Source organism: Homalodisca vitripennis, unplaced genomic scaffold (assembly GCF_021130785.1).
Source record: "Homalodisca vitripennis isolate AUS2020 unplaced genomic scaffold, UT_GWSS_2.1 ScUCBcl_1146;HRSCAF=4409, whole genome shotgun sequence".
Taxonomy (NCBI): Eukaryota; Metazoa; Arthropoda; class Insecta; order Hemiptera; family Cicadellidae; genus Homalodisca; species Homalodisca vitripennis.
In genome coordinates, this window is record NW_025777321.1 from 114511 (window position 1) to 138611 (window position 24101).

At 33.6% G+C, this 24101-nt stretch overlaps 1 protein-coding gene across 1 annotated transcript in view; it reads right to left on the reverse strand.

Moving 5' to 3' along the window:
- LOC124371269 (tectonin beta-propeller repeat-containing protein-like) overlaps positions 1-23502 on the reverse strand; it is a 78878-nt gene extending 55376 nt beyond the window's left edge. The window contains 4 exon segments of the mRNA XM_046829610.1: positions 5598-5750; positions 7316-7498; positions 16440-16665; positions 23017-23502. Coding sequence (XP_046685566.1) covers positions 5598-5750; positions 7316-7498; positions 16440-16664 — 561 coding nt within the window. The 5' untranslated portion in view covers position 16665; positions 23017-23502.
- Between the last annotated feature and the right edge of the window lie 599 nt (positions 23503-24101).

Here is a 24101-nt window from a genome sequence, read left to right on the forward strand (position 1 = left end):
AAATCAATCACACAGGACATGGAAGAACCAACACGGTGAATTCTGATCCAAAATCAATCACGCGAGGAGTGCCTCAAGGATCAGTGCTGGGACCTGTTCTTTTTATATTATTTACAAATGACTTCCCCGAGTTCATGCAAGGTTACAGTAAAACTCTTATGTATGCCGACGACACTGTCCTTCTTTTGGGTGGTCAAAAACCAGAACAACTAGAAGTGGATAGTTTTGTAGCACTAAATATGGCAATACAATACTGCCACAAACATGAACTTGTTGTTAATGAAAATAAAACAAAACATCTGATATTGGGAAGACATGGCAAAAGCATTGAAACACTTCCGGGCCTAGACGAAACCTCATCCGCAAAGTATCTTGGAATTACTTTTGACAACAAACTCTCTTGGACATCACACATCGACCACTTATGCAGTAAACTTAGCACCGGACTGTTCGTGATACGACGGATGAAAAGTATAAGTGACTTGACAACCTCAAAAACAGCATATTACGCCATTTTTGAGTCTCACTTAAAATATGGGATTGCAGTTTGGGGCGGCACAGCTGCAGGCAACTTGCAGCGTGTTCTTGTATTACAAAAAAGAGCCATTAGACTCCTAAAAAACCTACAGCCCAGAGAATCTTGCAGGCAAGCCTTTAAAGACCTCCGGATCCTGACAGTGATAGATTTATATGTTCTGGAAGTAGTACTCTACACTCATATCAGGGCAATAGAAACAGTAAAGACCGGAGCACAAACTCACTACTACAATACCAGATTTTCACACGACTACCATCTTCCTGCTCACAGACTTTCCTCCACTGAAAAGAAACCAAGCTATATCGGTGCCAAGATATGGAATATACTCCCGAACGAACTCAAGAGAACTGAACACTCACAATTTGGACGACAACTCAAGAACTGGCTGCAGGACCGACCATTCTACTCCTTGACTGAATTTTTTAATTGGAAAAATGATAACTAACACTATTCTAATGTTAATGACTCTGTTACTAATCTTGAAGATTATGTTAATAAAGATATTTTTGACTTTGACTTTGACTACATTTCCAAACAGTAATAATGCTATTGCGTGGTTTCAATTTAAGACTATTATATGCCCGTACTGATGATTGTTATTAACCCTTCCCACGCCGTAGATGGATATATCAGAATGGTAGACATAGACATAGACATAGATATTTATTTGTACAAAACGTTCTTTACATGTTTTTTACAATAGTGAACTGGTACATTGTCATAATATACAATACATACTAAAGCCTTATAGTAATTTTATTATGTTACAATAAAATTTAGTCAGAAAAATAACAAACACTTGATTTTTATTTAGAATTAACTAAGGAGGTTTAGCTGTAGTTCATCTATTTCATATATAGCTTTGTCAATAAGAACAGTCTTTAATTCATTTTTAAATTTTCCTATGGTCATTGACTTAAATGTTAAGGGTAGGTTATTGTACAATATCAACCCCGAATACAAAGGGCTTTTTTCATAGAATGTTGAGCGATGGAGGGGTATTCTAAAATTAGCGTTATTTCGAGTGTTATAATTATGTTGAAATCTTAGATCTTCTATTAGTTGGTCTTTGCTTAAATGGATATAAACCAACAACTCATATATGTACAAACTGGTTAAAGTTAATATTTTTTTATTTCTAAACAATGATTTGCAAGGTGCTCGAAAATGAGAATTTGTCATTATTCGGATAATTCTTTTTTGTAATCTGAAAACTGCTTTAATGCCAGGAGCTAGACCCCATAACACAATCCCATAACTAAGAATTGATTCCACATAACCATGGTAAACAGATTTTAGAACGTCAAATGAAACATTTTCTCTTAAGTGTAAAAATATAAAAGAAATGGATCTTAGTTTTGACAGAAGGTCATTTAGATGAGCTTTCCATTTAAAATTACTATCAATTTTAATTCCCAAGAATTTATGTGAGTCAACTAAATTTGGGAAGTTAAAATTGCCATTTTTATTATTTCTAATACCAAATTTTATTACTTGGGTTTTATCTATATTAAGTTTTAAACCATTGGAATGAAACCAAGAATCCAAATCATCCATCACTTCTGAAAGAGTGATTATTAGTTCTTCACTAGTAGAGCTTTTGATAATAGCTGTTGTGTCATCAGCAAATAATATTAAATCTTTGGTAATAGATCTAGGAAGATCGTTTATAAAAATTAAAAAGAAAAGAGGACCCAAGATAGAACCTTGTGGCACTCCCACACTATTACTTTTCCAATTTGAATACACTTTATTGTAGTTCTCTTGAATAACTGTTCTTTGTTTCCTTTTTGTTAGGTAAGACTTTAGAAGGGATAAACAATTTCCACTAATGCCATAGTCATGTAGCTTTAACAGTAAGACCGAATGATCTACACAATCAAACGCCTTAGACAGATCACAGAAAATACCGGCTGTATTCCGTGACCCGTCCAGACCATGTAATATGCTGTTTGTAAATTCTGTCAAAGCTGATTGAGTATTCATGTTTTTTCTGAACCCGAATTGTTTATCGTAAAAAAGTTTGTTTTTTTCAAAGTAATCAACTAATCTAGAGTGAATAATCTTTTCAAATATCTTTGAGAAATTGCTTAGAACTGAAATAGGTCGATAATTATTTAAATCTAACTTCGAGCCCTTTTTAAAAACTGGAGTAACTTGAGAATACTTTAATCTATCAGGAAAAATCCCTTCATTTAAACATTTGTTGATTATTTGTGTCAATGGTTCTGAAATAATATCAACAGAGATTTTAATTAGTCTTATTGGTATCCCATCCCACCCTACAGAAATTTTATTTTTAAGACCTAGAACACATCTCCTGATCTCATCAACTGTACAAGGTTCAAGATTGTGCAATGCAACCCTCTTTTCAGTACAAAAATTTCTTAATGAATTATGAATTCCTTTTACAGTAGCCTTTGGAACACTAATTTTTTGTACAATGTTAGAAAAATAATCATTAAAAAGTTCAACAATTTGAGCTGGATTACTTATTTCCGTGTTATTTGAGTCTATTAAAGTAATTTTATCTTCTCTGTTTTTATTATCTTTACCGAGTACTTTATTCACAACATGCCAGGCAGCCTTGCATTTATTTTCTGAGTTCTGTATAAACGAGGAGTTTGCCCTTTTCTTTGCCTCAATAACTACTTTTTTGAAAATCTTTTTGTAGGATTTAACATAACTTAGAAATTGTATACTTCTACTGAATTTTGATTTCCAGTGAAGTTCACGTTTTCTTTTTGCTGATATTTTTATTCCTTGTGTAATCCAATGTAAAACTACTTTTTTTCTTTTCTGTTTAACTTTAACAGTTTTTGGAACAAAAGCAGACTCAAAATGTCTTAAAAAACAAGTTAGAAAGTTATTGTAGCTTTCCTCGGCATTTATACTTGGGCTTACTGTTAAATCGTCACAATTTTTTAGTGATTCCATAAAAATATTAATTTGTTTACTAGAGAATATCCTTTTCCTTACCAGTATTTCTTTAAAGCCTTGCTTTTCTATTGTATTTTGTGGGATATTTAAAAAAATCGCATTATGGTCAGAAAGACCTAGGTCAATATTCATTTTGGCTATAACATCATATCCTTTTCTAGTTAATATGTTATCTATACAAGTTGAAGTATTTACTGACACTCTAGTTGGATCACCAAACATACACTGAAAACCATTACATTCAATTATTTCTAAGAATTTGCTTGTTATATCATTTTCTACTATTATATTTACATTAAAGTCACCTACTATTAAGATCGATTTATTCTTTAATACTTTTTCAATTATTAAGAACATTTTCTCAAGTTTGGCAAAAAATATTTTTCTGGCATTATAGTCTGGTATAGTGTAGATAGAAACAATGACTACGCTATGATCAAGAAGCTCAATGCACGAACATTCAAAAATAAAATCTTCATATAAATCAATAAAAAGTTTAATTGGTATATAGGGATAGTGTTTTTTATATTAAAAGACAAGAACCTCCTCTTTGATTATTTTGTCTTACATAATAATCACCTAAAATATAATTATTTAATGAATTTAATATATTTATACACTCATTATCAAGCCAATGTTCGTTCAGTGAGATTATCTTTATTTTTGATTTTGATAAAAATATATTTAGTTCTGAAATTTTGTCTTGGCTTATACCTCGGATGTTGTAGTGCATTATTAAATTATAGTTTCTAGCATGCATATTATTACTAGCTTTGGAGCATACTAAGTTAGCCTTATGAAGTTGATTTTGCATGTCTTCTTTGGGAAAATTTCTGCTAATTACATTTGGAATTAATGGCTGGTTTAAGTTTGCCGAGACTGTGTCGTTGTCAAGAAGTTCTAGTTTAAATCTACACTATTACCAGTTACATTTGTTGAAGATGTATTAGTGGGAGAGACATTTTGTAACTTTGTAGGTGTCTTAGTGAGAAAGGTGTTTTGTGAAGATGTAGGAGAGTCAGTGAGAGAAATATTCTGTGAGGGTGTAGGTGTGTCAGTGAGGGACAAACAAGATGCAAATGTATCTACACTGAGACCCATATCACTGAGCACAACAACTTCAACGGAGAGTGGAGACTGCGATGAAGGAGAGATATCTAGCTGCTGTTTCTGCGCCTGGTGCTCAGCTAATTGCTTCCTCAGGGTTCTGACAAACTCGTTGTGTGTGAGGCCTCTCCACAGTTGCCTCTGTGCTGTTGGTTGTTCATACGAGACTATGCAGACTGTTGCTCCGGTAACCTGCTGAAACTCAACAATGTTCTTGGCGAAATGAGATACCTGGATCAAGTCTCTAACACATCCGACTGCAGAACACACCAGTGTTTTGAGATCTTTCGAGATGTAGACTTTTATCAAAACGCCAAACACGAGTATATCCGATATTAAACATTATGTATATTGGAGAGTATTCTAGTTCACAAAAGATCTTTGAAATGGCAGGTGCATGCTCTGTACCTATCGCGGGAGGTAAGGAAGTATTTATAGACAACCTTCAATCCGCACCAAGGGGAGGGGGTGCCCTTATCTAGCACCGTCCACCAGCTCATCTGTTCTGTGTGTCCTACAGAGCCATAACCAAATATATACTTTGTCTGCCCAAATGATAAGATAAGATTACAGACCTTATCTGTGAAACCTTAGAAAAGGAAATTCTCTAATAACTTGTAGTTTATATAATTTATCAGTTTTATTAACTTTTTTGTACCAAGAATCTGAGTTTAGATAAAATTTATAGCATGGTAAACTGTTATTTTTAGATTTTGAACAATAAATACGCTAATTTTAACTACAAATCCTTGTTTAATATTTGTTTGCGTTTACGTCTTATAGCATATTTATAGTAAAAATTAGCTTTGAACTTAAAGAAAAATATATTTTAAAGATGTCTTGGCGTTTTAGGAACATCAATGGATTTATAAGTGGCGTGTGAAGTGTTAAAAAATAATCCCAACTTTGTTTTACTTAATCTTTAAATATTCAAAATAACATTAAAACAAAGAACAACAAAAGCAACAACATATACAAATTGACTAAGGATTAACTTGTATATGTGGCGAACCTGTGTGGGATCCTTGTGAAGAGGTGCGATGGCACACCAAGAGTTGATAGCAGCGTATCGGCGGTAACGCACCCACTTGCGGCGGCGCACACACGACGACCACTGTTTCTGGCTGTGGTATGTTGCGGGGAAGTCTACTGCATACGTCCAACCCTAACAACAAAACAAACCAATACAACGGTGAATCGAGGACCCAACAGAATATAACTTAAGAGGTACTGCACAGACGGGGGCGGACTGCCCATAGTTACAAATGTTGAGTTTAGCTTCATTTCTGCCATAGCTGAAACTGCCCTTTGGTCTTTTGACCCTTAGTTCACAGTTCAAATAAGTTTATTTATCAATAATTTGTAACTGATCTTAAAAACGTGTTAATTTGGTTATTTTTACATTAGATGTTAAAGGTTTAATAGTCAGTTTCAGTGTTGGATTTTAATTACAATAACAGCTGCTCAAATACTGTGAAATTATGAGCCATTTAGTGTGCATGTATAATACAAAACCTTCCACTAAATAGTTATTTCTTAAAAAAATTTACAAGAGCGGTATCCCTGAAAAGAAAAAAGTTATTTAAAAACTGTTTTGTGTCTTATAAAGTTTTGATAAAATTAGTGCTTTATTAGATATTTTATCAAACAAAAATTAAATGGCCACCATTTTGAAAATATTAATACTAATTTAAAAATATATTTTCTGACATGTAAAACCTTCTAACATGGTAACCTTCGAGCGGTCCAAGACGTCAAACTTTGGACCTGAGTTATAGAGACAGCAGAGTTTCAAATCCCGTCTGCGATCACAACACTTTATCAGTACCATTGACTTTATACTGTATCGACTCTCACGCTTATTCTGTTTCATAAAATCCTAACACAGGCCAGTGGCCCATAAGGATGGGCAGAAAAAGGATTAAAATGGGATTGGCCTCTCCTTAAAAAAGTGTGAATAGTCAGAAGATTACATTCTTCTTCTAGGGGTGGCCTATTGCTATGCACTTAAGCCTCAAGGGCCTTTTGTGCACTCCGGAGGCAATCTATGCCAAAAACAATCGATCAAGTCCTCCTGGGGAAATTCATTACCCTTGTCCAAACTAACAAATATAGCGTACCGCTCCCTTTCTATTACAGGGCAGTCAAAATGCAAGTGTTCAGCAGTTTCCTCCTGCTTGTCACACATTCTACAGAGCAGATCCTCCCGAGGAATACCGACTCTGAAGATGCTTCCTCAGGTGACCATATCCCATAATCAGACTCATAACCCGAGAAGACACCAGTCTACTTAAGGAGAGAAGGTCAGACGCCACCCTAGGAGAAGGCTACTTTAGAACCATTCTGCTCATTCTCATACCCGAATGCAGCCTCCACCTTCTCTCGTGTTCAGAGTGAAACCATTCCGAGACAGCCCCAAAGAATTCATATCTAAAAATGCCACAAAACGGCTGAGGTCCCATCATATTGGACGCTGACCCAAGTTGGCCAGGACATCAGCTCTTTCTTTCCCTGAGATCCCCTCAAGACCAGGAACCCAACAGTCACATTGTTGATTCTGGCAAGGGAAGAAACAAGATGATAGCAATCTCAGACAAGTTTGGAGGTGAACACAGAACAGTCCAATGTTTTCAATGCTGCTTGGCTTACGTAAGCGATAAGTGAAAATCCTATACCTTACATTAATAGTAATGTTATTGTGATTACTTTACAGGCAAAATCAATACTCACATCATCATCCAACTGCTGCCCATCCAGAGTAGTCTCTATGTGCCAGTCACCCTCCCACTGCCATGCCATGGATGGCAACCGGATCTGGTCCAGGCGTCGCTCCGTCAGCCCTTCCTTGGTGGACCAGCGGAACCGATCCGTCGGCAGCATGTGCTTCCCGAATCCATGGATTGGTGACCATCTCTGACCACAAAAAACACACTCCGTCTTAATCTTAATCATAGGTTAAGAAAATTAAACTCAGCATGCTTTCAAATGCTCATTTTGAGACATAACCATAGATTTAAAAACACGTTTAATCATATATTACGCTTAATTTTATTCAATTCTACAGGATAGAGATCTGGAGAATTTCAAAAGATATAGGTAACGTTTTTTTTAATTCAGAAGAAATGTTTACAAATAATGACATTTTTATCTTAAAGTCTTCTTGTAAGCCTATCTTTAACGAACAAAAAAATGTTAACTGTACCAAGCCTAATAATTTTCAAAACCCTATTAACAGTGTAGTCTAATTAAGACAACCTTTGTAATGAAAACCATAAACACGATCATGATACTAGGTTAAAAACTAATTTTCAATATCCCAAACATCATCTGAAAGTGGTGGAAAAGACACCATCTTACACATGGGGAATAAACTGTTCAATAAATTACCTTTAATGTTTAAGGAATTGATGTATTCAGGTGCATTTAGAGTTTTATTTAGGTGCCATGTTATGATTTGTGGTTCTTCTGACTGCCATCAACCTCAGGTATGCACCTGTATATTGTGCATGTTATAGTTTGCAGTTCTTCTGACTGACATCAACCTCAGGTATGTACCTGTATGTAGTGCCTTGCTATAGTTTGTGGTTCTTATGACTGACATTAACCTAAGGTATGTACCTGTATGTTGTGCCTTGCTATAGTTTGTGGTTCTTATGACTGACATCAACCTCAGGTATGCACCTGTATGTTGTGCCTTGCTATAGTTTGTGGTTCTACTGACTGCCTTCAACCTCAGGTATGCACCTGTATGTTGTACCTTGCTATAGCTTGTGTTTCTACTGACTGCCATCAACCTCAGGTATGCACCTGTATGTTGTGCCTTGCTATAGTTTGTGGTTCTACTGACTGCCATCAACCTCAGGTATGCACCTGTATGTAGTGCCTTGCTATAGTTTGTGGTTCTTATGACTGACATCAACCTCAGGTATGCACCTGAATGTTGTGCCTTGCTATAGTTTGTGGTTCTTATGACTGACATCAATTGCAGGTATGCACCTGTATGTAGTGCCTTGCTATAGTTTGTGGTTCTTATGACTGACATCAACCTCAGGTATGCACCTGTATGTTGTGCATGTTATAGTTTGAGGTTCTTCTGACTGACATCAACTGCAGGTATGCACCTGTATGTTGTGCATGTTATAGTTTGAGGTTCTTCTGACTGACATCAACCTCAGGTATGTACCTGTATGTTGTGCCTTGCTATATTTGTGGTTCTTATGACTGACATCAACCTCAGGTATGTACCTGTATGTTGTGCCTTGCTATAGTTTGTGGTTCTTATGACTGACATCAACCTCAGGTATGCACCTGTATGTAGTGCCTTGCTATAGTTTGTGGTTCTTATGACTGACATCAACCTCAGGTATGCACCTGTATGTAGTGCCTTGCTATAGTTTGTGTTTCTTATGACTGACATCAACCTCAGGTATGCACCTGTATGTTGTGCCTTGCTATAGTTTGTGGTTCTTATGACTGACATCAACCTCAGGTATGCACCTGTATGTAGTGCCTTGCTATAGTTTGTGTTTTCTTATGACTGACATCAACCTCAGGTATGCACCTGTATGTAGTGCCTTGCTATAGTTTGTGTTTCTTATGACTGACATCAACCTCAGGTATGCACCTGTATGTAGTGCCTTGCTATAGTTTGTGGTTCTTATGACTGACATCAACCTCAGGTATGCACCTGTATGTAGTGCCTTGCTATAGTTTGTGGTTCTTTATGACTGACATCAACCTCAGGTATGCACCTGTATGTAGTGCCTTGCTATAGTTTGTGGTTCTTATGGCTGACATCAACCTCAGGTATGCACCTGTATGTAGTGCCTTGCTATAGTTTGTGGTTCTTATGACTGACATCAACCTCAGGTATGCACCTGTATGTAGTGCCTTGCTATAGTTTGTGGTTCTTATGACTGACATCAACCTCAGGTATGCACCTGTATGTAGTGCCTTGCTATAGTTTGTGGTTCTTATGACTGACATCAACCTCAGGTATGCACTTGTATGTAGTGCCTTGCTATAGTTTGTGGTTCTTATGACTGACATCAACCTCAGGTATGCACCTGTATGTTGTGCCTTGCTATAGTTTGTGGTTCTTATGACTGACATCAACCTCAGGTATGCACCTGTATGTAGTGCCTTGCTATAGTTTGTGGTTCTTATGACTGACATCAACCTCAGGTATGCACCTGTATGTTGTGCCTTGCTATAGTTTGTGGTTCTTATGACTGACATCAACCTCAGGTATGCACCTGTATGTTGTGCCTTGCTATAGTTTGTGGTTCTTATGACTGACATCAACCTCAGGTATGCACCTGTTTGTATGTTGTGCCTTGCTATAGTTTGTGGTTCTTCTGACTGACATCAACCTCAGGTATGCACCTGTATGTTGTGCCTTGCTATAGTTTGTGGTTCTTATGACTGACATCAACCTCAGGTATGCACCTGTATGTAGTGCCTTGCTATAGTCTGTGGTTCTTATGACTGACATCAACCTCAGGTATGCACCTGTATGTAGTGCCTTGCTATAGTTTGTGGTTCTTATGACTGACATCAACCTCAGGTATGCACCTGTATGTAGTGCCTTGCTATAGTTTGTGGTTCTTATGACTGACATCAACCTCAGGTATGCACCTGTATGTAGTGCCTTGCTATAGTTTGTGGTTCTTATGACTGACATCAACCTCAGGTATGCACCTGTATGTAGTGCCTTGCTATAGTTTGTGGTTCTTATGACTGACATCAACCTCAGGTATGCACCTGTATGTAGTGCCTTGCTATAGTTTGTGGTTCTTATGACTGACATCAACCTCAGGTATGCACCTGTATGTAGTGCCTTGCTATAGTTTGTGGTTCTTATGACTGACATCAACCTCAGGTATGCACCTGTATGTAGTGCCTTGCTATAGTTTGTGGTTCTTATGACTGACATCAACCTCAGGTATGCACCTGTATGTTGTGCCTTGCTATAGTTTGTGGTTCTTATGACTGACATCAACCTCAGGTATGCACCTGTATGTAGTGCCTTGCTATAGTTTGTGGTTCTTGTGACTGACATCAACCTGTATGTTGTACCATGTTATGGATTGTAGTTCTTCTCACTGCTCTCAACCTCTAGTATGTACTTAAACGTTTTTAAAGTAAAAATTGTTCAGTTTTCTTTTTTACTTTTGTGAGTGTATTACTACATTGATTTGTGCCTGCTTTACCTTATTCAGTTTTTTGATACCTGAATAAGAAGATAATTTCCAATCCACAGACATAATGTTAACACATTACAGTGGTAAATTTCCAGAATCCTGTCAATCATGTAATTGAAGTACAAAATTTACAAGTAAAATTTAAACATGTTGCATGTAGGATTGGCTCTTTCTGGTATTATTTGATTTTCTTTCCAAATTATTGATTTATAATAATTATCTGTGGATGATGTGTGTAATACCTTTTGACACTTTTTAATTAAAATGAATGGAATATACTAATTATAATACATAATTACAACAGAAATTTCAGTTTAGCAGATTAGAATTTAGAAAATTAAAAATATCGAAGAGAAAGATTGTGTAACCAATATCTTTAACTATTATTAAAGAGCATGTGTTTTCTTTGATAGCACCATAGCTCCAGTAGCATAGGTAGAATCCACTCAGAACATTGGTTGTAAAGATAATCATTCTCCCCAGCAGGGTTCACTTCTGGCTGATTTATACCTTCCAGTTGAACCCACACTGGGTACAGCAAAACTGAGGTGTCATTTAAATCTGGGCAACCTTATGGATGTCCATGAGCGGCACATCGTTAACCGCAAATGTTGAGATTCTGGGATGCAAGGGTAGATCGATAGATCCAGTCTACTGTGGGAGATGACTGTTGGAATTGATGGGGTTCCCTAAGAGTCAAAGTTCTTGCCAGCCTAAACATAAGGGCATGCTACCCCCTGCCTGCTTTGACTGGAGAGGCTGGTTCAGAGCTGGCTACCCCTTCTTCCGAAGGGACATGACTGAGATTAATGCCCTAAATTCTTCAGAATGGATCTCGATAAGAAGGCAGCGCAAAGGGCCTTTTAGGACTAGGTGCAATTTTCTAAGCTTCTTGTCCTGAGAGAACAAAAAAAAAACAATCATTTAAGTAAGCATATTAATAGTCTTTTAGTTTTAATACTTAAAACTTTCAACAATTCTGTATTTGCTACTGCCGTACCCAGTTACAGGGGGCACAGAGAATACTTTGAAAATATAGAAATCAGTAAAGTTATTTATACGTTGGATTTTGATTGAACTTTCGGTAGTAAATAACAGCTTTACGCAAAACTAAACAATTGCCTCAAATGAGGTACTAGCACAGGAGCCTCATTGAGGCTTTATTATTCATAGAAATGCAATGGTAAAATATCCAATAAATTTGAACCCTTTTTTGTATTTAAAAAAAGGATAGAATAAATATTTTCTATGAGTAGCTGATGCGATTAACATAGTTTTTTTATTTTATGAAACGTGCGTGCCATGTTACGTTTTTTATTTTTAGTGTTAATTTTTAAGAACTGTGAATGCCATGTCACATTTTGTTGGGGATAAGTATTAGTTTTTATGAATAATTGTGAATGCCATGTCACGTTTTTGTTGGTAATAAGTATTAGTTTTTATGAATTGTGAATGTCATGTTGTGTTTTTTTGGTGATAAGTATTAGTTTTTATGAATTGTGAATGTCATGTTATGTTTTTTTGGTGATAAGTATTAGTTTTTATGAATTGTGAATGTCATGTCATGTTTTTTTGGTGATAATTATTAGTTTTTATGAATTATAAATGCCATGTCATGTTTTGTTGGTTATTTGTATTAAGTTTTATGAATCATGAATGCCATGTCACGTTTTTTTGTTGGCTATTAGTATTAAGTCTCTGAAAATAAATACAAGTACAAAGGGACAACAGGGTCCAGAAAATTCAATTGGAAAGGGTTAAAATAGAATCAGTGAAAGTCAAACAGTTGTCTGTCAATACAAAAAAATCACAAGTGGAACTAGTTACTTGTATGACTCAGTAGTACAGCACTATCATTGATAAGAAGTATTTATCAGCAGCAGTACTGTTGATAATGCAATTATTTCCAACGCAATCCATGGAAACACAAACTGTCCTTGTTATTATTATTAATGAGAAGCTTAAAACAATGTTAAGTGTATTGCTGTTGTCTGAAATTGAGCAAAGATTTTGGAAAAATGAATAGTTTATTCAATGCCAATTTCACAGCAAACAATAATCTTTTAATTGCCAAGAATACATTTTTTCATGCTATGGGTCATAAGTTCACTTTTATATGACAATAATATTCCAAGTCCAAAAATGACATTTTTGGAAGGACTTGGTAAGGGTTGTACATACTAAGTTGTATTAAAAATACCTTGTATATTGAAAATTGAGCGTAGTTCTATCTTACTTAGTTTTTCTGTCTGTTCTTGTTTTTAGCAAAAAGATTTTTACATTTTTTATCCAGTTCACTTTCCTTTTAGTACAGCATCTGGGATCTAACACTGTTACAAACTTGACTCGTAGAATCTGGTCTCGTGTTCGTCTGAAGGGATCCAAAAAAAGTTGTTGACGAAGTAGCTCAAAATGAACTCTTTACATTGTTTTGACATCAAAGACACCTAGACTACAAAATGTAGAGTAATCTAGAGAATAGATATTCTTAAGGTGAACTGGAACTAAACTCAATGTTCACATTGACTTTAAAAGATATTTTTTACAAATAAATGCATTTAGCATAAAAACAAAATGTAATTTTTCCAATTCACTGATTTTCCAAAATCATAATAAAAAAAACATCTTAAATCCCATCTAAAGTTACCCTACAGTCACTATAAGCCATGTTCAGATATAATATACGAGTATAACAGGCAATTCACATAGGAACAGAACTTGCGTGCAAATCTCAAGCATTACACTGTGATCCTTGCACACAGAAAAAGCCGTAAAACAAGCCAGCATACATGGAAAATAACATTTGGTTGCTATAACAACCAATTTCGGATCGTTAACAGGTGGCCAAGAATTGAAAATATAGCACTTCTTTTGTCTAACATTCAGTTAACATCCTACCACATTTATCACCAGATTTACAAACTACGGTTTGCGATCGAGGAAAAACCCGGTATTGGCGAGATTTATTATCATTCACTTGTGGAAGTCATCTTTACAACACGGGACTTTCCATAATACACGTGAGAAGGGTTATAGTCACTTCTACATCTATTAGAACACAGCAAGAATTTAAAGTTGATAGTTAACCACTTGTTTGAAAAAACACAAACACATAATCTAATATGTTTAATGTACTTTATTTAATAAAGTAGATGCACTTTATGGGTCAGAAAATTGTTTTTTTTTATTGCAAAAAATGATTAGATGGTTTATACTGATTAAGAAAATATATACTTTTACATACATTGCTTATTATTATAGGCTAAAAAGAATTTTGTACCGGTTTGCATCCAGTTTTTGAAGCCCAGATCAAACAGCCATATTATGTACTTTAGACTCTAAACCAGTCTGAGAAGGCAGACAGAAATAAACATATCTAAGTCTGGTATCAGCATTACATGGTATCCTATCTCAGACCCTACAGACATCTAGGAATGTATACTCTGATTAGTATATCTATCTCTGGTATTTAGTTTAGGGTAGGCCGAAACAAATTATTTCGGGGTCTAGAGGTGACCAGACCATTATAAGAAAATCTTTTGTTAATCAGATTATTAAGTGAACACAATACAATAAAAGAATCTGACAAAAAACATCATCTGGGATGTCAACCTACCATTAATGAACCAAACTGCTGTCGAATCAAACCAATAATCCCGTGGGAAACCAGTTCCACCCTGAGTGGTGAACCAAAATTATTACCAGAAAACCAAATATTGAGCAGAGGGGACCTCACATGGGCTGAGCTGTCTAGCCAATCGGAGACCTAGAATCACCCGGGGTGTGACATGGTACGGGAGACTCCGCCTCCTCAGCCAGAGTTAGTAAGTTCTTATTCTTGTTCAGATTTTTGTTCAAGACTTCTAGTCTTGAATAGAAGTCAATATTTCAGTAGAAAGTTAGTTTGTCAGTTAGTTCACACACAGTACATTGAGTCTTACTTAACAGCCAGACCATATCATTGATAGGTCTATTTATTTATTTACGGTCATCTCTGTTGTAATCAAGTTTTTTTTTGCTTTTTAACAATAAATGATTCACTCAAGCGAATTGGTGTAACCTACTTTGCCATCCTACCTTAAAAAGTTTTACATGACAGTATACTCTTTTCCTTAAAGAACCAAACACTAAATGTGATTACAGTCTTCACTAAACAATTTTGTAAAGAGATGTCCGGATACACATGAATAAAAATAATTACCGAGCCAGTTCTCCTAGCACCTAAGTCTGTGTACAAAGATTTAAATGACACAGCAGAACTGCTACTATGCTGCTTTCACAGAAAGACCCAGAATTAAAATTTATGTGAGTTTTAATGCTTGCATTTTGCAAAGAATTCCTAAAGATGAGTTTGTACGCACACAAACTTGAAAGGTTGGAGTGGCAAACTCTGTTTTTTTTGTTTTGAATGTCATTCTACCATACACCTAAGTTAGTATAATCAAGCTAGTAGTATAAACTAGTAGCTATAAAGTTATTACTGATAAACACGTAACTTTCAACCTAAAATTGAAATTGAATTGAGAAGAGCTCTTCCTACAAAACACTTCAATAGTCACATACAAAAGACGAGGTATGGGATACTCTCACTTTAATTATTAAACTTATAACTCTTCTTATCAATATAAAATTTTAGTGTTGTTAACTACTTTTATATTTTTTTAACGGTAAATTCAATCTGCTATTTTAAAACTTTAAAACCAATGATATTATTTTTATTTTTATCTACCTATCAGTAAACTATAATTTTTACTCTTATCGTACAGTTGATGTGTGAAAAGTTAGAAATGAATGTTCTCTAAAGAATATGCCTTAGAGGTTTTGTTCTTTTGTTTGTTGTCAAAATATTATTAAAAATAAGTCAGTGCCAAAAAAATTTGAAACTTTCAACTATTAGGAATTCAATACCACTAGTGAATTTTAACACACATTCCAATAATTAATGTTTGTTTCTTCTTTAACATGACCCTCAAGCCCAGTGATCTAAACAGACTTCACAAATATAAACAGAAAGTAAGGTTATTAGAATTAGACATTTAGTTTTTAAGAAAATACAAGAAAAACAACACTTTTCCAAAATTTATTAAAGTTAACATACCAATCAGATATAAAACTATAGATAAAGACTTAGAGAATTCTACATTAAATACTAAATTGGTTCAATCTTAAAATAAAACGTTTACTCTAAGCAAGAAAACTTATCATTGCAAGCTTTATAATTACACTTAGAAATAACTAAAAATTTGCCAACTTATTGATAAAAAAAATGTATCAATCATGAATTTTTTCAAGAAAAATATCTTAATATTCTTGAAAGTATTGAGTTTAAATATAAAAAGAAACAACAAAAGTTAGAAAATAAATTTATACTGACTAACCATTTTTCCAAATCCTTACCATAGGTTATTTTTGAACTCATTGTTTAGAAAAATGTAAATATTTATTCATTTGTGAAGTTGCCTGACGATAAAATCCTTGATTCTGAAAGGCCTTGCAAAAGTAAATTCATTATTAGAATATGTGTTGTAATTCAGTAGTGGTATTAAATTAAAATATTTCAAATACTCCAAGAATCTTCAACAAGAAATAGTATTTACTCATCGTTGATCTGAACATCATCATGAAGGCCTAATCTTAAAAATGGATGTCACCTGGTTCTCATACGTCTCTTCTTTGATCCGGATGGGGATATCCAGTCCGTGGGCATGGACATAGATCTGTCGATCACTGCCCACCGCCCACAGGAAATTCGGGACCGCCGACACCTGCTTGAACTCCAGGCCCAAGTACTGGAACTCCCTCCACTTAGTTCCGTTCGTCGACAGACCAAATATCTTCCCCTCATTGTTGACCGCAAACAGCATGGAACTCGGCATTCTGGAAATTAAATGGAAACATCCGTATACTAGTGTAATTAAAAATATTACACAAACTGTGAAATGAAATGAAAATAATCTTATTCATATGTTGCATATTCATATACAAAGAATGGCGTCAATGATATTCTACATCAAATAAAACAATCTAATGAAAGTTAGTTTAGCATGATGTACAAGTTTATATTCAACAAATTTCACCTGGTTCAGATTTGATATAAAAATATATGGCGAAAAGAAATACATTGATGAGTATTACTGATTATATATTATGATTATTAAAATTTAGCATTCTTTTAAAATGAAAATAAGTAACAAAGATAAGTAACAGTTTTTTTTAGGTCCCCAATAAGAAACTCTTCCAAAATAGTGGCCTCCAGATAATGCCCAAGGACCATTACTGTTAGACCGTTCAACCACCAGTGCCTTTTATGAGATTTAAAAAAGTTTCAGTCTTTCCTAAATTTAATAAAATTGGTTGTTTTTTAATTTAATTTTTAAGCATTTTCCTTTAAAAAAAAAAAAAAAATACTGTGGAGTCTGTAAATTAAACAATTAGGCTACGTACATTAAGGAAAAGCAATGGAACATTCACAAATAATCTTTCGAAAATTGTAGAATTTGCAATGTTCCTTTCAGAATCATCTGCACCTGCAGAGTTTGTTTTCTCCATTATGGGGAATATCCTAAATGGTTGATGGACTGAGGAAGGCTTTCAATTTCCGTAGTCAGAGAACTGTTAAATGTAAATAAATTCAAACACGTTGTGTTTAGACTTTTATGAGAAAATGAAACATGATAAACAGTTCTTTTCGAAGGTAAAAAAAAAAACAAAAACGTATGCTAACTGAGTAATTAGCCACAAATACAATGTTGATGTAAATGTGTTATTTATGTCCACAACAAGCTGTCAGCCATGTTCATCCTTCAAAGTAGTTAAAACTAACTAAATGTAACACTGTTTTGTTCGTTACATTGGGTAGAGTACGATAAGAGGACCCGGTTTTCCACATCGATATTGTAAAATGATCTTACTTTTAATTAAAACTATCGATATAATGAACCAATAATGATTTTTTAACAATAACTAAATTGTATCTATTTTAAACACTTTTTCATATAAACAAATTTTTGTATAGACAATAACACAGTAAAATTTCGGGAGGACTGTGAAACGAAGTTTAAAATGTAGCGTTTCAGCCGACCTGCTTGCAGACCTCTATGTGAGAATGTGTACAGAAGAGAAGTAGCGTTTTCTAAAGAGGATGCTTCCAACCACTTCTTGAAAGCGGTTTATCATTGCTACCCAGGGGGAAACATAAAATGGTAATGCATCTTTCATATTTATTGCTATAAATGTTTATTATGTTTTTGTAATTTTGTTATTACTTATGAGTTTTTCCTATTTCCAGTTCTAATTCTTTGTTCGATCATTATAGCTCCTTTATTATTTATGAGATTTTCACTATGTGTATTATATTAATTAATTTCAAATATGATTGTTATTATGACTATAGATATGTTGATATGGTTGATAGACTCATATCGTTAATTATACTGGTCGATATATAAACCGGGTCCGCATATCAAACTCTACCTGTTAAATTTTATAAATACCCAAAGCTTCTAAGATAGGTTTTTATTCATCATTAAATTAATAATGTTTAGATATGAACAGCTGAACGTTACTTTAATTTGAAAAATATATTTATATAACGTAATTCAATTTGTGTTTTCAGTAGTTTAGACAATCATCACTATCGATTATTTGATTGTGGTGGTGGCTGCTTATTATACTACAGCCTCTATTTAGGTTATATCAAATCATTTAAAAATTAAATTTTTATTATACAACATGACAATGTGTTCACACCAATCCAGATGATTTAAATCAGTTAATATTTTGTAAATTAATTAATCAGTATCAGTCGATTATAGTCTTGTTGTTATTAAGCAATATTTTGGCTGCAGTATAATACGGGGCCACCAACACATTGGATAATGATTATTAATTTTAAACACCAATGCTATCAAATAACATTTGACCTACAAATATTTATAAATAATCATTGCCAGCTTTCTTTATTTAGACTAGTGATGTCATTACCAGCTGTTATTTCGTTTGTGTAGGAGAAGGCTAGTGATAACGACAAGAACAATGGTGATGAATATGTAAATATTGGCTCAAAATGTTTTTATTTAACAGCAATGTTTTAAATGGCTACAAGTAAAGGAGCTAGCTCTTCAAAATATGAAGTATCCTGTTTGTAGTGAGAGATGAAAACTAGAATTAATGGTGGAAATCAAATAGTGTTTGCCTACAAGAAAAGTCAGAACAAATATGACGTTGCAAAAAACGCAGCTGAGAAGACTTTTTTGGAACATTTTAAATTTGGAATTATGAATATACCGAAAATCATGTATTATTTTATATGAAATCAAACAAAATATGACATTTTAATGAATGAATACAGTTTTTACGGCATTATCTGCAGAAATACCAGTTCAGAAGTAATTGGCTAAAATAATCGTACGTACTACGCTGCTCAAACAGACTTTAAACACAGTTTAGTTATTTTATGTAATCTGTAACAAATACATTTCTTTTACGTATAAAAGTATAGCTTCTCTATATTAACATTTTTAAAGCCTAAAACGTAATTCAGCTTGACAACGTTTGACAGATTGACATCATCGTTCAAAATGAATTCAAAGTAAAATACTTATTTGGAAATAAATTCAAAATTAAAATCATGTGTTTTGTTATTGACTAATGGCGACGAGAAAAATGACGTATGTGTCTTCTTTGTTTCACAAGCAGTCACGTTAATTCTTGGAAATACATAAGGTAAGTAAATGTTATTATTTTGTTGTAATTATATATTATACTTTAATTTGTAAATTAAATTAATATTCATACATTAATTTCTAAGATTGAAAACTAGCCAAAATATATTGTTCTTTGAAATATCTACAGTATTATGTTATTTGGTCCGAAATTTTGCTTTCAGTCATGAATATCAATGATTCCATAATGTTCGATAATCATGATCCATTGTGTTGGTGGCCGCTTATTACACTGCAGCCAATATTTATTACAATATAAAAATCGGGTCTTTATGTATTCTACTCCATTTAGTATGTTTTCTGTAGGCTTCAACACATAAAATACTATATAATACAATAAATAAATAAATAGGTTTTTTGAAAATATTTCAGAAAAAAAGCAATCCATCTTCAATAAAAAAGACTAAAGAACTCTAAACAGGTAGAGTTTGATAAGTGGACCCAATTTTTTATATTGAAATTATCAAATGATATTTAATTATTATAGGTACCCATCGGTATAATAAACCAATAGTCATCAATTTATACAAAAACTAAATCAAATGCATCTACTACACACATTTTCACATTCTAAACACAATTTTTTCTACAAGTAACTTCCTTTATAAAAAAAAATTGTTAACTTTAGAAAACAATACAAAATAACACTAAAATATGATTTATACTACTGTGTTTCTATCAGCTCCAAGATGTTGGTTTTGTTGTCACGTTTTCTCTATTATTTAAAAGACATTTTCCTGTCACCTGTCTTAATTTTAACGTTTGATTAATGGTTATGGTTTTTATTATTAATGACATTATGTAATTGTTCAAACTATTCTTGCTAATTTGAAAAATGTGATTTTAATTTTATATTTTAGATACATTGATAGTTCTGTAATTCGATATATATGTATAGTAATGATGATTGTATATATGTGATATAAAAACCAATCCACTATATCATACTCTACCATTCTAAACCCACGACTTATATATAATGAGTCTAACCATCTCTAGCCTATGTCAACTTTGTAAAGTGTTTATTTTATTATATCTAACTTTTTAAATGCAAGGGATCTATGGTTTGAGCTGTGCCCTTAACATTCTCACTATCACCAACATCATTTGACGTCACACATGGAATTCTATAAACTGCTGACGTCTTTTGACGGCGCCGGCATTTACAGTAATAAAAATGCATTTAAACGTATTTGGATTTCCGCATCATGATAGTTATTTGATATTTCCATGTGTTTATTTGTTACTCTATGGATTACGATCTATGAAATGTTGTTGGCAGTCATCTGGAATATTGGAAAAAAGTGGTTTGTGTTCGTTCTGCTAATTCGTCGTCTGCATTGTTATTGTTTTGCTTGCTATTACTTCAGTTTACAACAATTGTTTTGTGAGTAAATACAATAAATCGTGACAGTATTGAAGACAATCAAGTGCTAGAAGAAGAGTTACTCAGATTTTCAAGTGACAGTGAAAGTGGGGTAATTATCATATTAACCGCCGGGGCGGAAAAATACGAGTTTTGCGTTCTTAACTTATTGGAATCGTCCTATATAAAAAAAAAGTATAAGGTTTGATGGGGTGGAAATGAGAAATAACGAAGTTCTAGAAAATAAAAAATTAAATAACTTTCCAGTAATATCTTCATGTTCTACATCCACGTCTAGCGTCACGTGACCTTTTGTGGCCAATGATTGAACCTCGTGATGACGTCATCGGTTGCGCCGCCATCTTTGCAAACGTAAATGAGAAATTACAGAAATGAGCAGAATTTTGATCAAAATTAATAATGTTTTTCTTAATTTTGAGAAAAAAATTAATTACGAGTGCCTCCGGCCATCAGCGCGGGCTTCGGCAGCACCTTCGGTGCTGCCCCGCGCTGATGTCAATAAAAGAAAAACATCCCTCGAGATAGTACCTATCAGTAAAATATAAAATTCTAGAGGGGCTGATCAAAAATATAAATTGAAATGTAATGCAAAGGCAATTATGTAAAGTTTAAAAACTAAATAAATCATGAAAAACTCAAATATATAGATGGATATTAACAGAGAACACTTACCATTAGTGTGTTGGCGGATATAGCTAAACAGCAGCAACAAAAAAGTGGTCTATCACAACGAAACGACACAGTCTCCCGGTTTAAAAACACCACTCGACCGCACGACGAACAAATACACTCATTTTTAAAAATGCCCTGTTCTATTAAAAAAGAGATAATTTCGTTTCGGTTAAAACGTAAGCTCTTTACGTGCCCTACGAAACACTCCGACACACACAATTCACTAGGGTTGGTTGAACTAGTGGATGGTTGATTCATCATTGTAAACTCACTCACTCAATCCGACCTACTGAACACGATATCTTGTGTAGAACTGACCTATGCCCCGGACAACTCAGATAACAGGTATGCTATCAGGCTGCTATCAGTCCCGGCCGCAGATAATATTCAAGTAAACAGATTATCCAGACACAGCACACAAACTGAACATTAAAACATTAGAAACTTTACCACTTATCAATATACCCCCTAAAATCATGTTATTTGTCATTTGCACCCCATAGTACTATATATATTTTTTGTTCAGGAGGGTGAGCAGAATACGTTGGTAACGTCAAATTCGTGATTTGCCGCCCCGGCGTTTAATCTTACTGGTACCGAAAGTGGTGATTTATTCCAAGATGACACAGATTATGGTCCTGATTTTATTACTGATGGACTTCTTAGAGATGCAGTATTTTGTTGATGTTAATTTTTTTTACCCAAATAATAAATATAAGCAAAATAGTAATAACAACAATTTTTATTATGCATTTGATAACTAAAAACAATCAGGGAAGGCTGCAAGAAGAGACACTTCCTATCAGTGTAGCGAGTGCACAATTGCCATTTGCAAAGACCCGTGTTTCAAGAATTGACACACTACAAAAATATTTAAAAATAAGTGGATTTCAATTTTAAATATGTGTAGCTATAGTCAAAGTAATGTCAATGCTGAATACAGCAAATAAAAATAAGAAATATATTTATGTTATAGAATAGTACATAGTGATGTTTTAGGTCAACTCTTTGTTTAAAAAAAACCCTTGCTTTTATATTTAAAACTAAACTTTTTGTTTTAAAATATTTATGTATGAGCATTTGTGTAGAAAGAGGAAGAACTCAGCTTTAAAAAAATTTAAGTCCCATAGTATTCTCATAATTGCATAAAAAATTACATTTATTTAAAAAAAAAAAAAACATTAAACCAGGTGGCAGTGTAACAAAGTTCCCAAAAATAGGAGGCGGCAGTGAAAGTGTTGTTAACCTTTCAAGAGAGTTGTAAATATCAAAACAAAAAGTTGAAACAAAGAAATATAACTATGGATTAAAATATATGAAGTTATAAGATTAACAGTTTTATTATACACTTAATTTACATAAATAACTTTTTGTTGACTGAATTGTTATAGCAAATTATAATTGGGTTACCTTATCACTATATATGACACTTCATCTAAAACTAACCTCAAAATTATAGAGTTGGTCAATGTTGAAGTAAACGTGACCTTCAAGCTGGCAAAATTAAATTACTTTGTTTCGTTGGATTACCACGACATGACAATATTAACTGGACAATGTAGTAGACGTGAGTCATTGTATACGTATACGCCTTCTTATTGTTTGTAGAGCATCAATTCCATTACATCCACTCCACTACCGATCAATCATCTGTTCCACTGATAGTGAAACAGCCTAAGACAAGGAACAGATAATATAACATTTTATTTGCCACAGTAAACATACTTCGATAAATTTTATTCAATAATAATAAATTTACGCAACAATTTGCTAATGTGGCATTGTGAATAATATTAACATCGGTAGGAATATTCGGTCAATCGAATCACTTGCTAGTATGTATATGAGTTATGACAACATTCATTGACGTATACGTAGATTTGACAATTTCATTTCATTCATTCCGTATTTGTTTTGTTTCGATTTTCCAGTCCGATTCCGAAAATCCAAAATAGCAAGCTGATCATGGGAACGACAGCTGTTACTTTGTTAAAATCAAAGGCCTCCAGAATCAGAGATCGAGTAGAGCCAACGCTTGAGCGTTGATATTTATTTGATTATTTGATAATTTGAAACAGGAAAGTTGTGATTATTTGCTATTATATTTTACATAATTTTATTGGAGTTTCGAAAGCTATTAAGTGTATACATAAATGATTCCTTTATGAATAATGTAAGTTAGATTAGACTAAAGAGGGGGTATAAATTACTCAGCAGTCATGTATAAGTTCAACACTTTTTTATTGAAATTACGTAATTTTATTCATAAAACACATAGATTTATAAGAATTTTCTTAAATTTCACTTATAATTTGAAAAATATTAAATTCACTAATACTAGTTTTATCACACTAGTTTTTATAAAATAAATGGCCAACAAAACAAATTAATTGGGCTTTTTCTGTGATAACGAAATGCTTAAGAAACGTTTTGATTACACATTATAACTAAAAAACGTGTAGAAAATAAAAATAAAATTAATTTTATCGTCAAATAAATTAGGCAAAGGAAAGCCAAATTTATAATTGTGA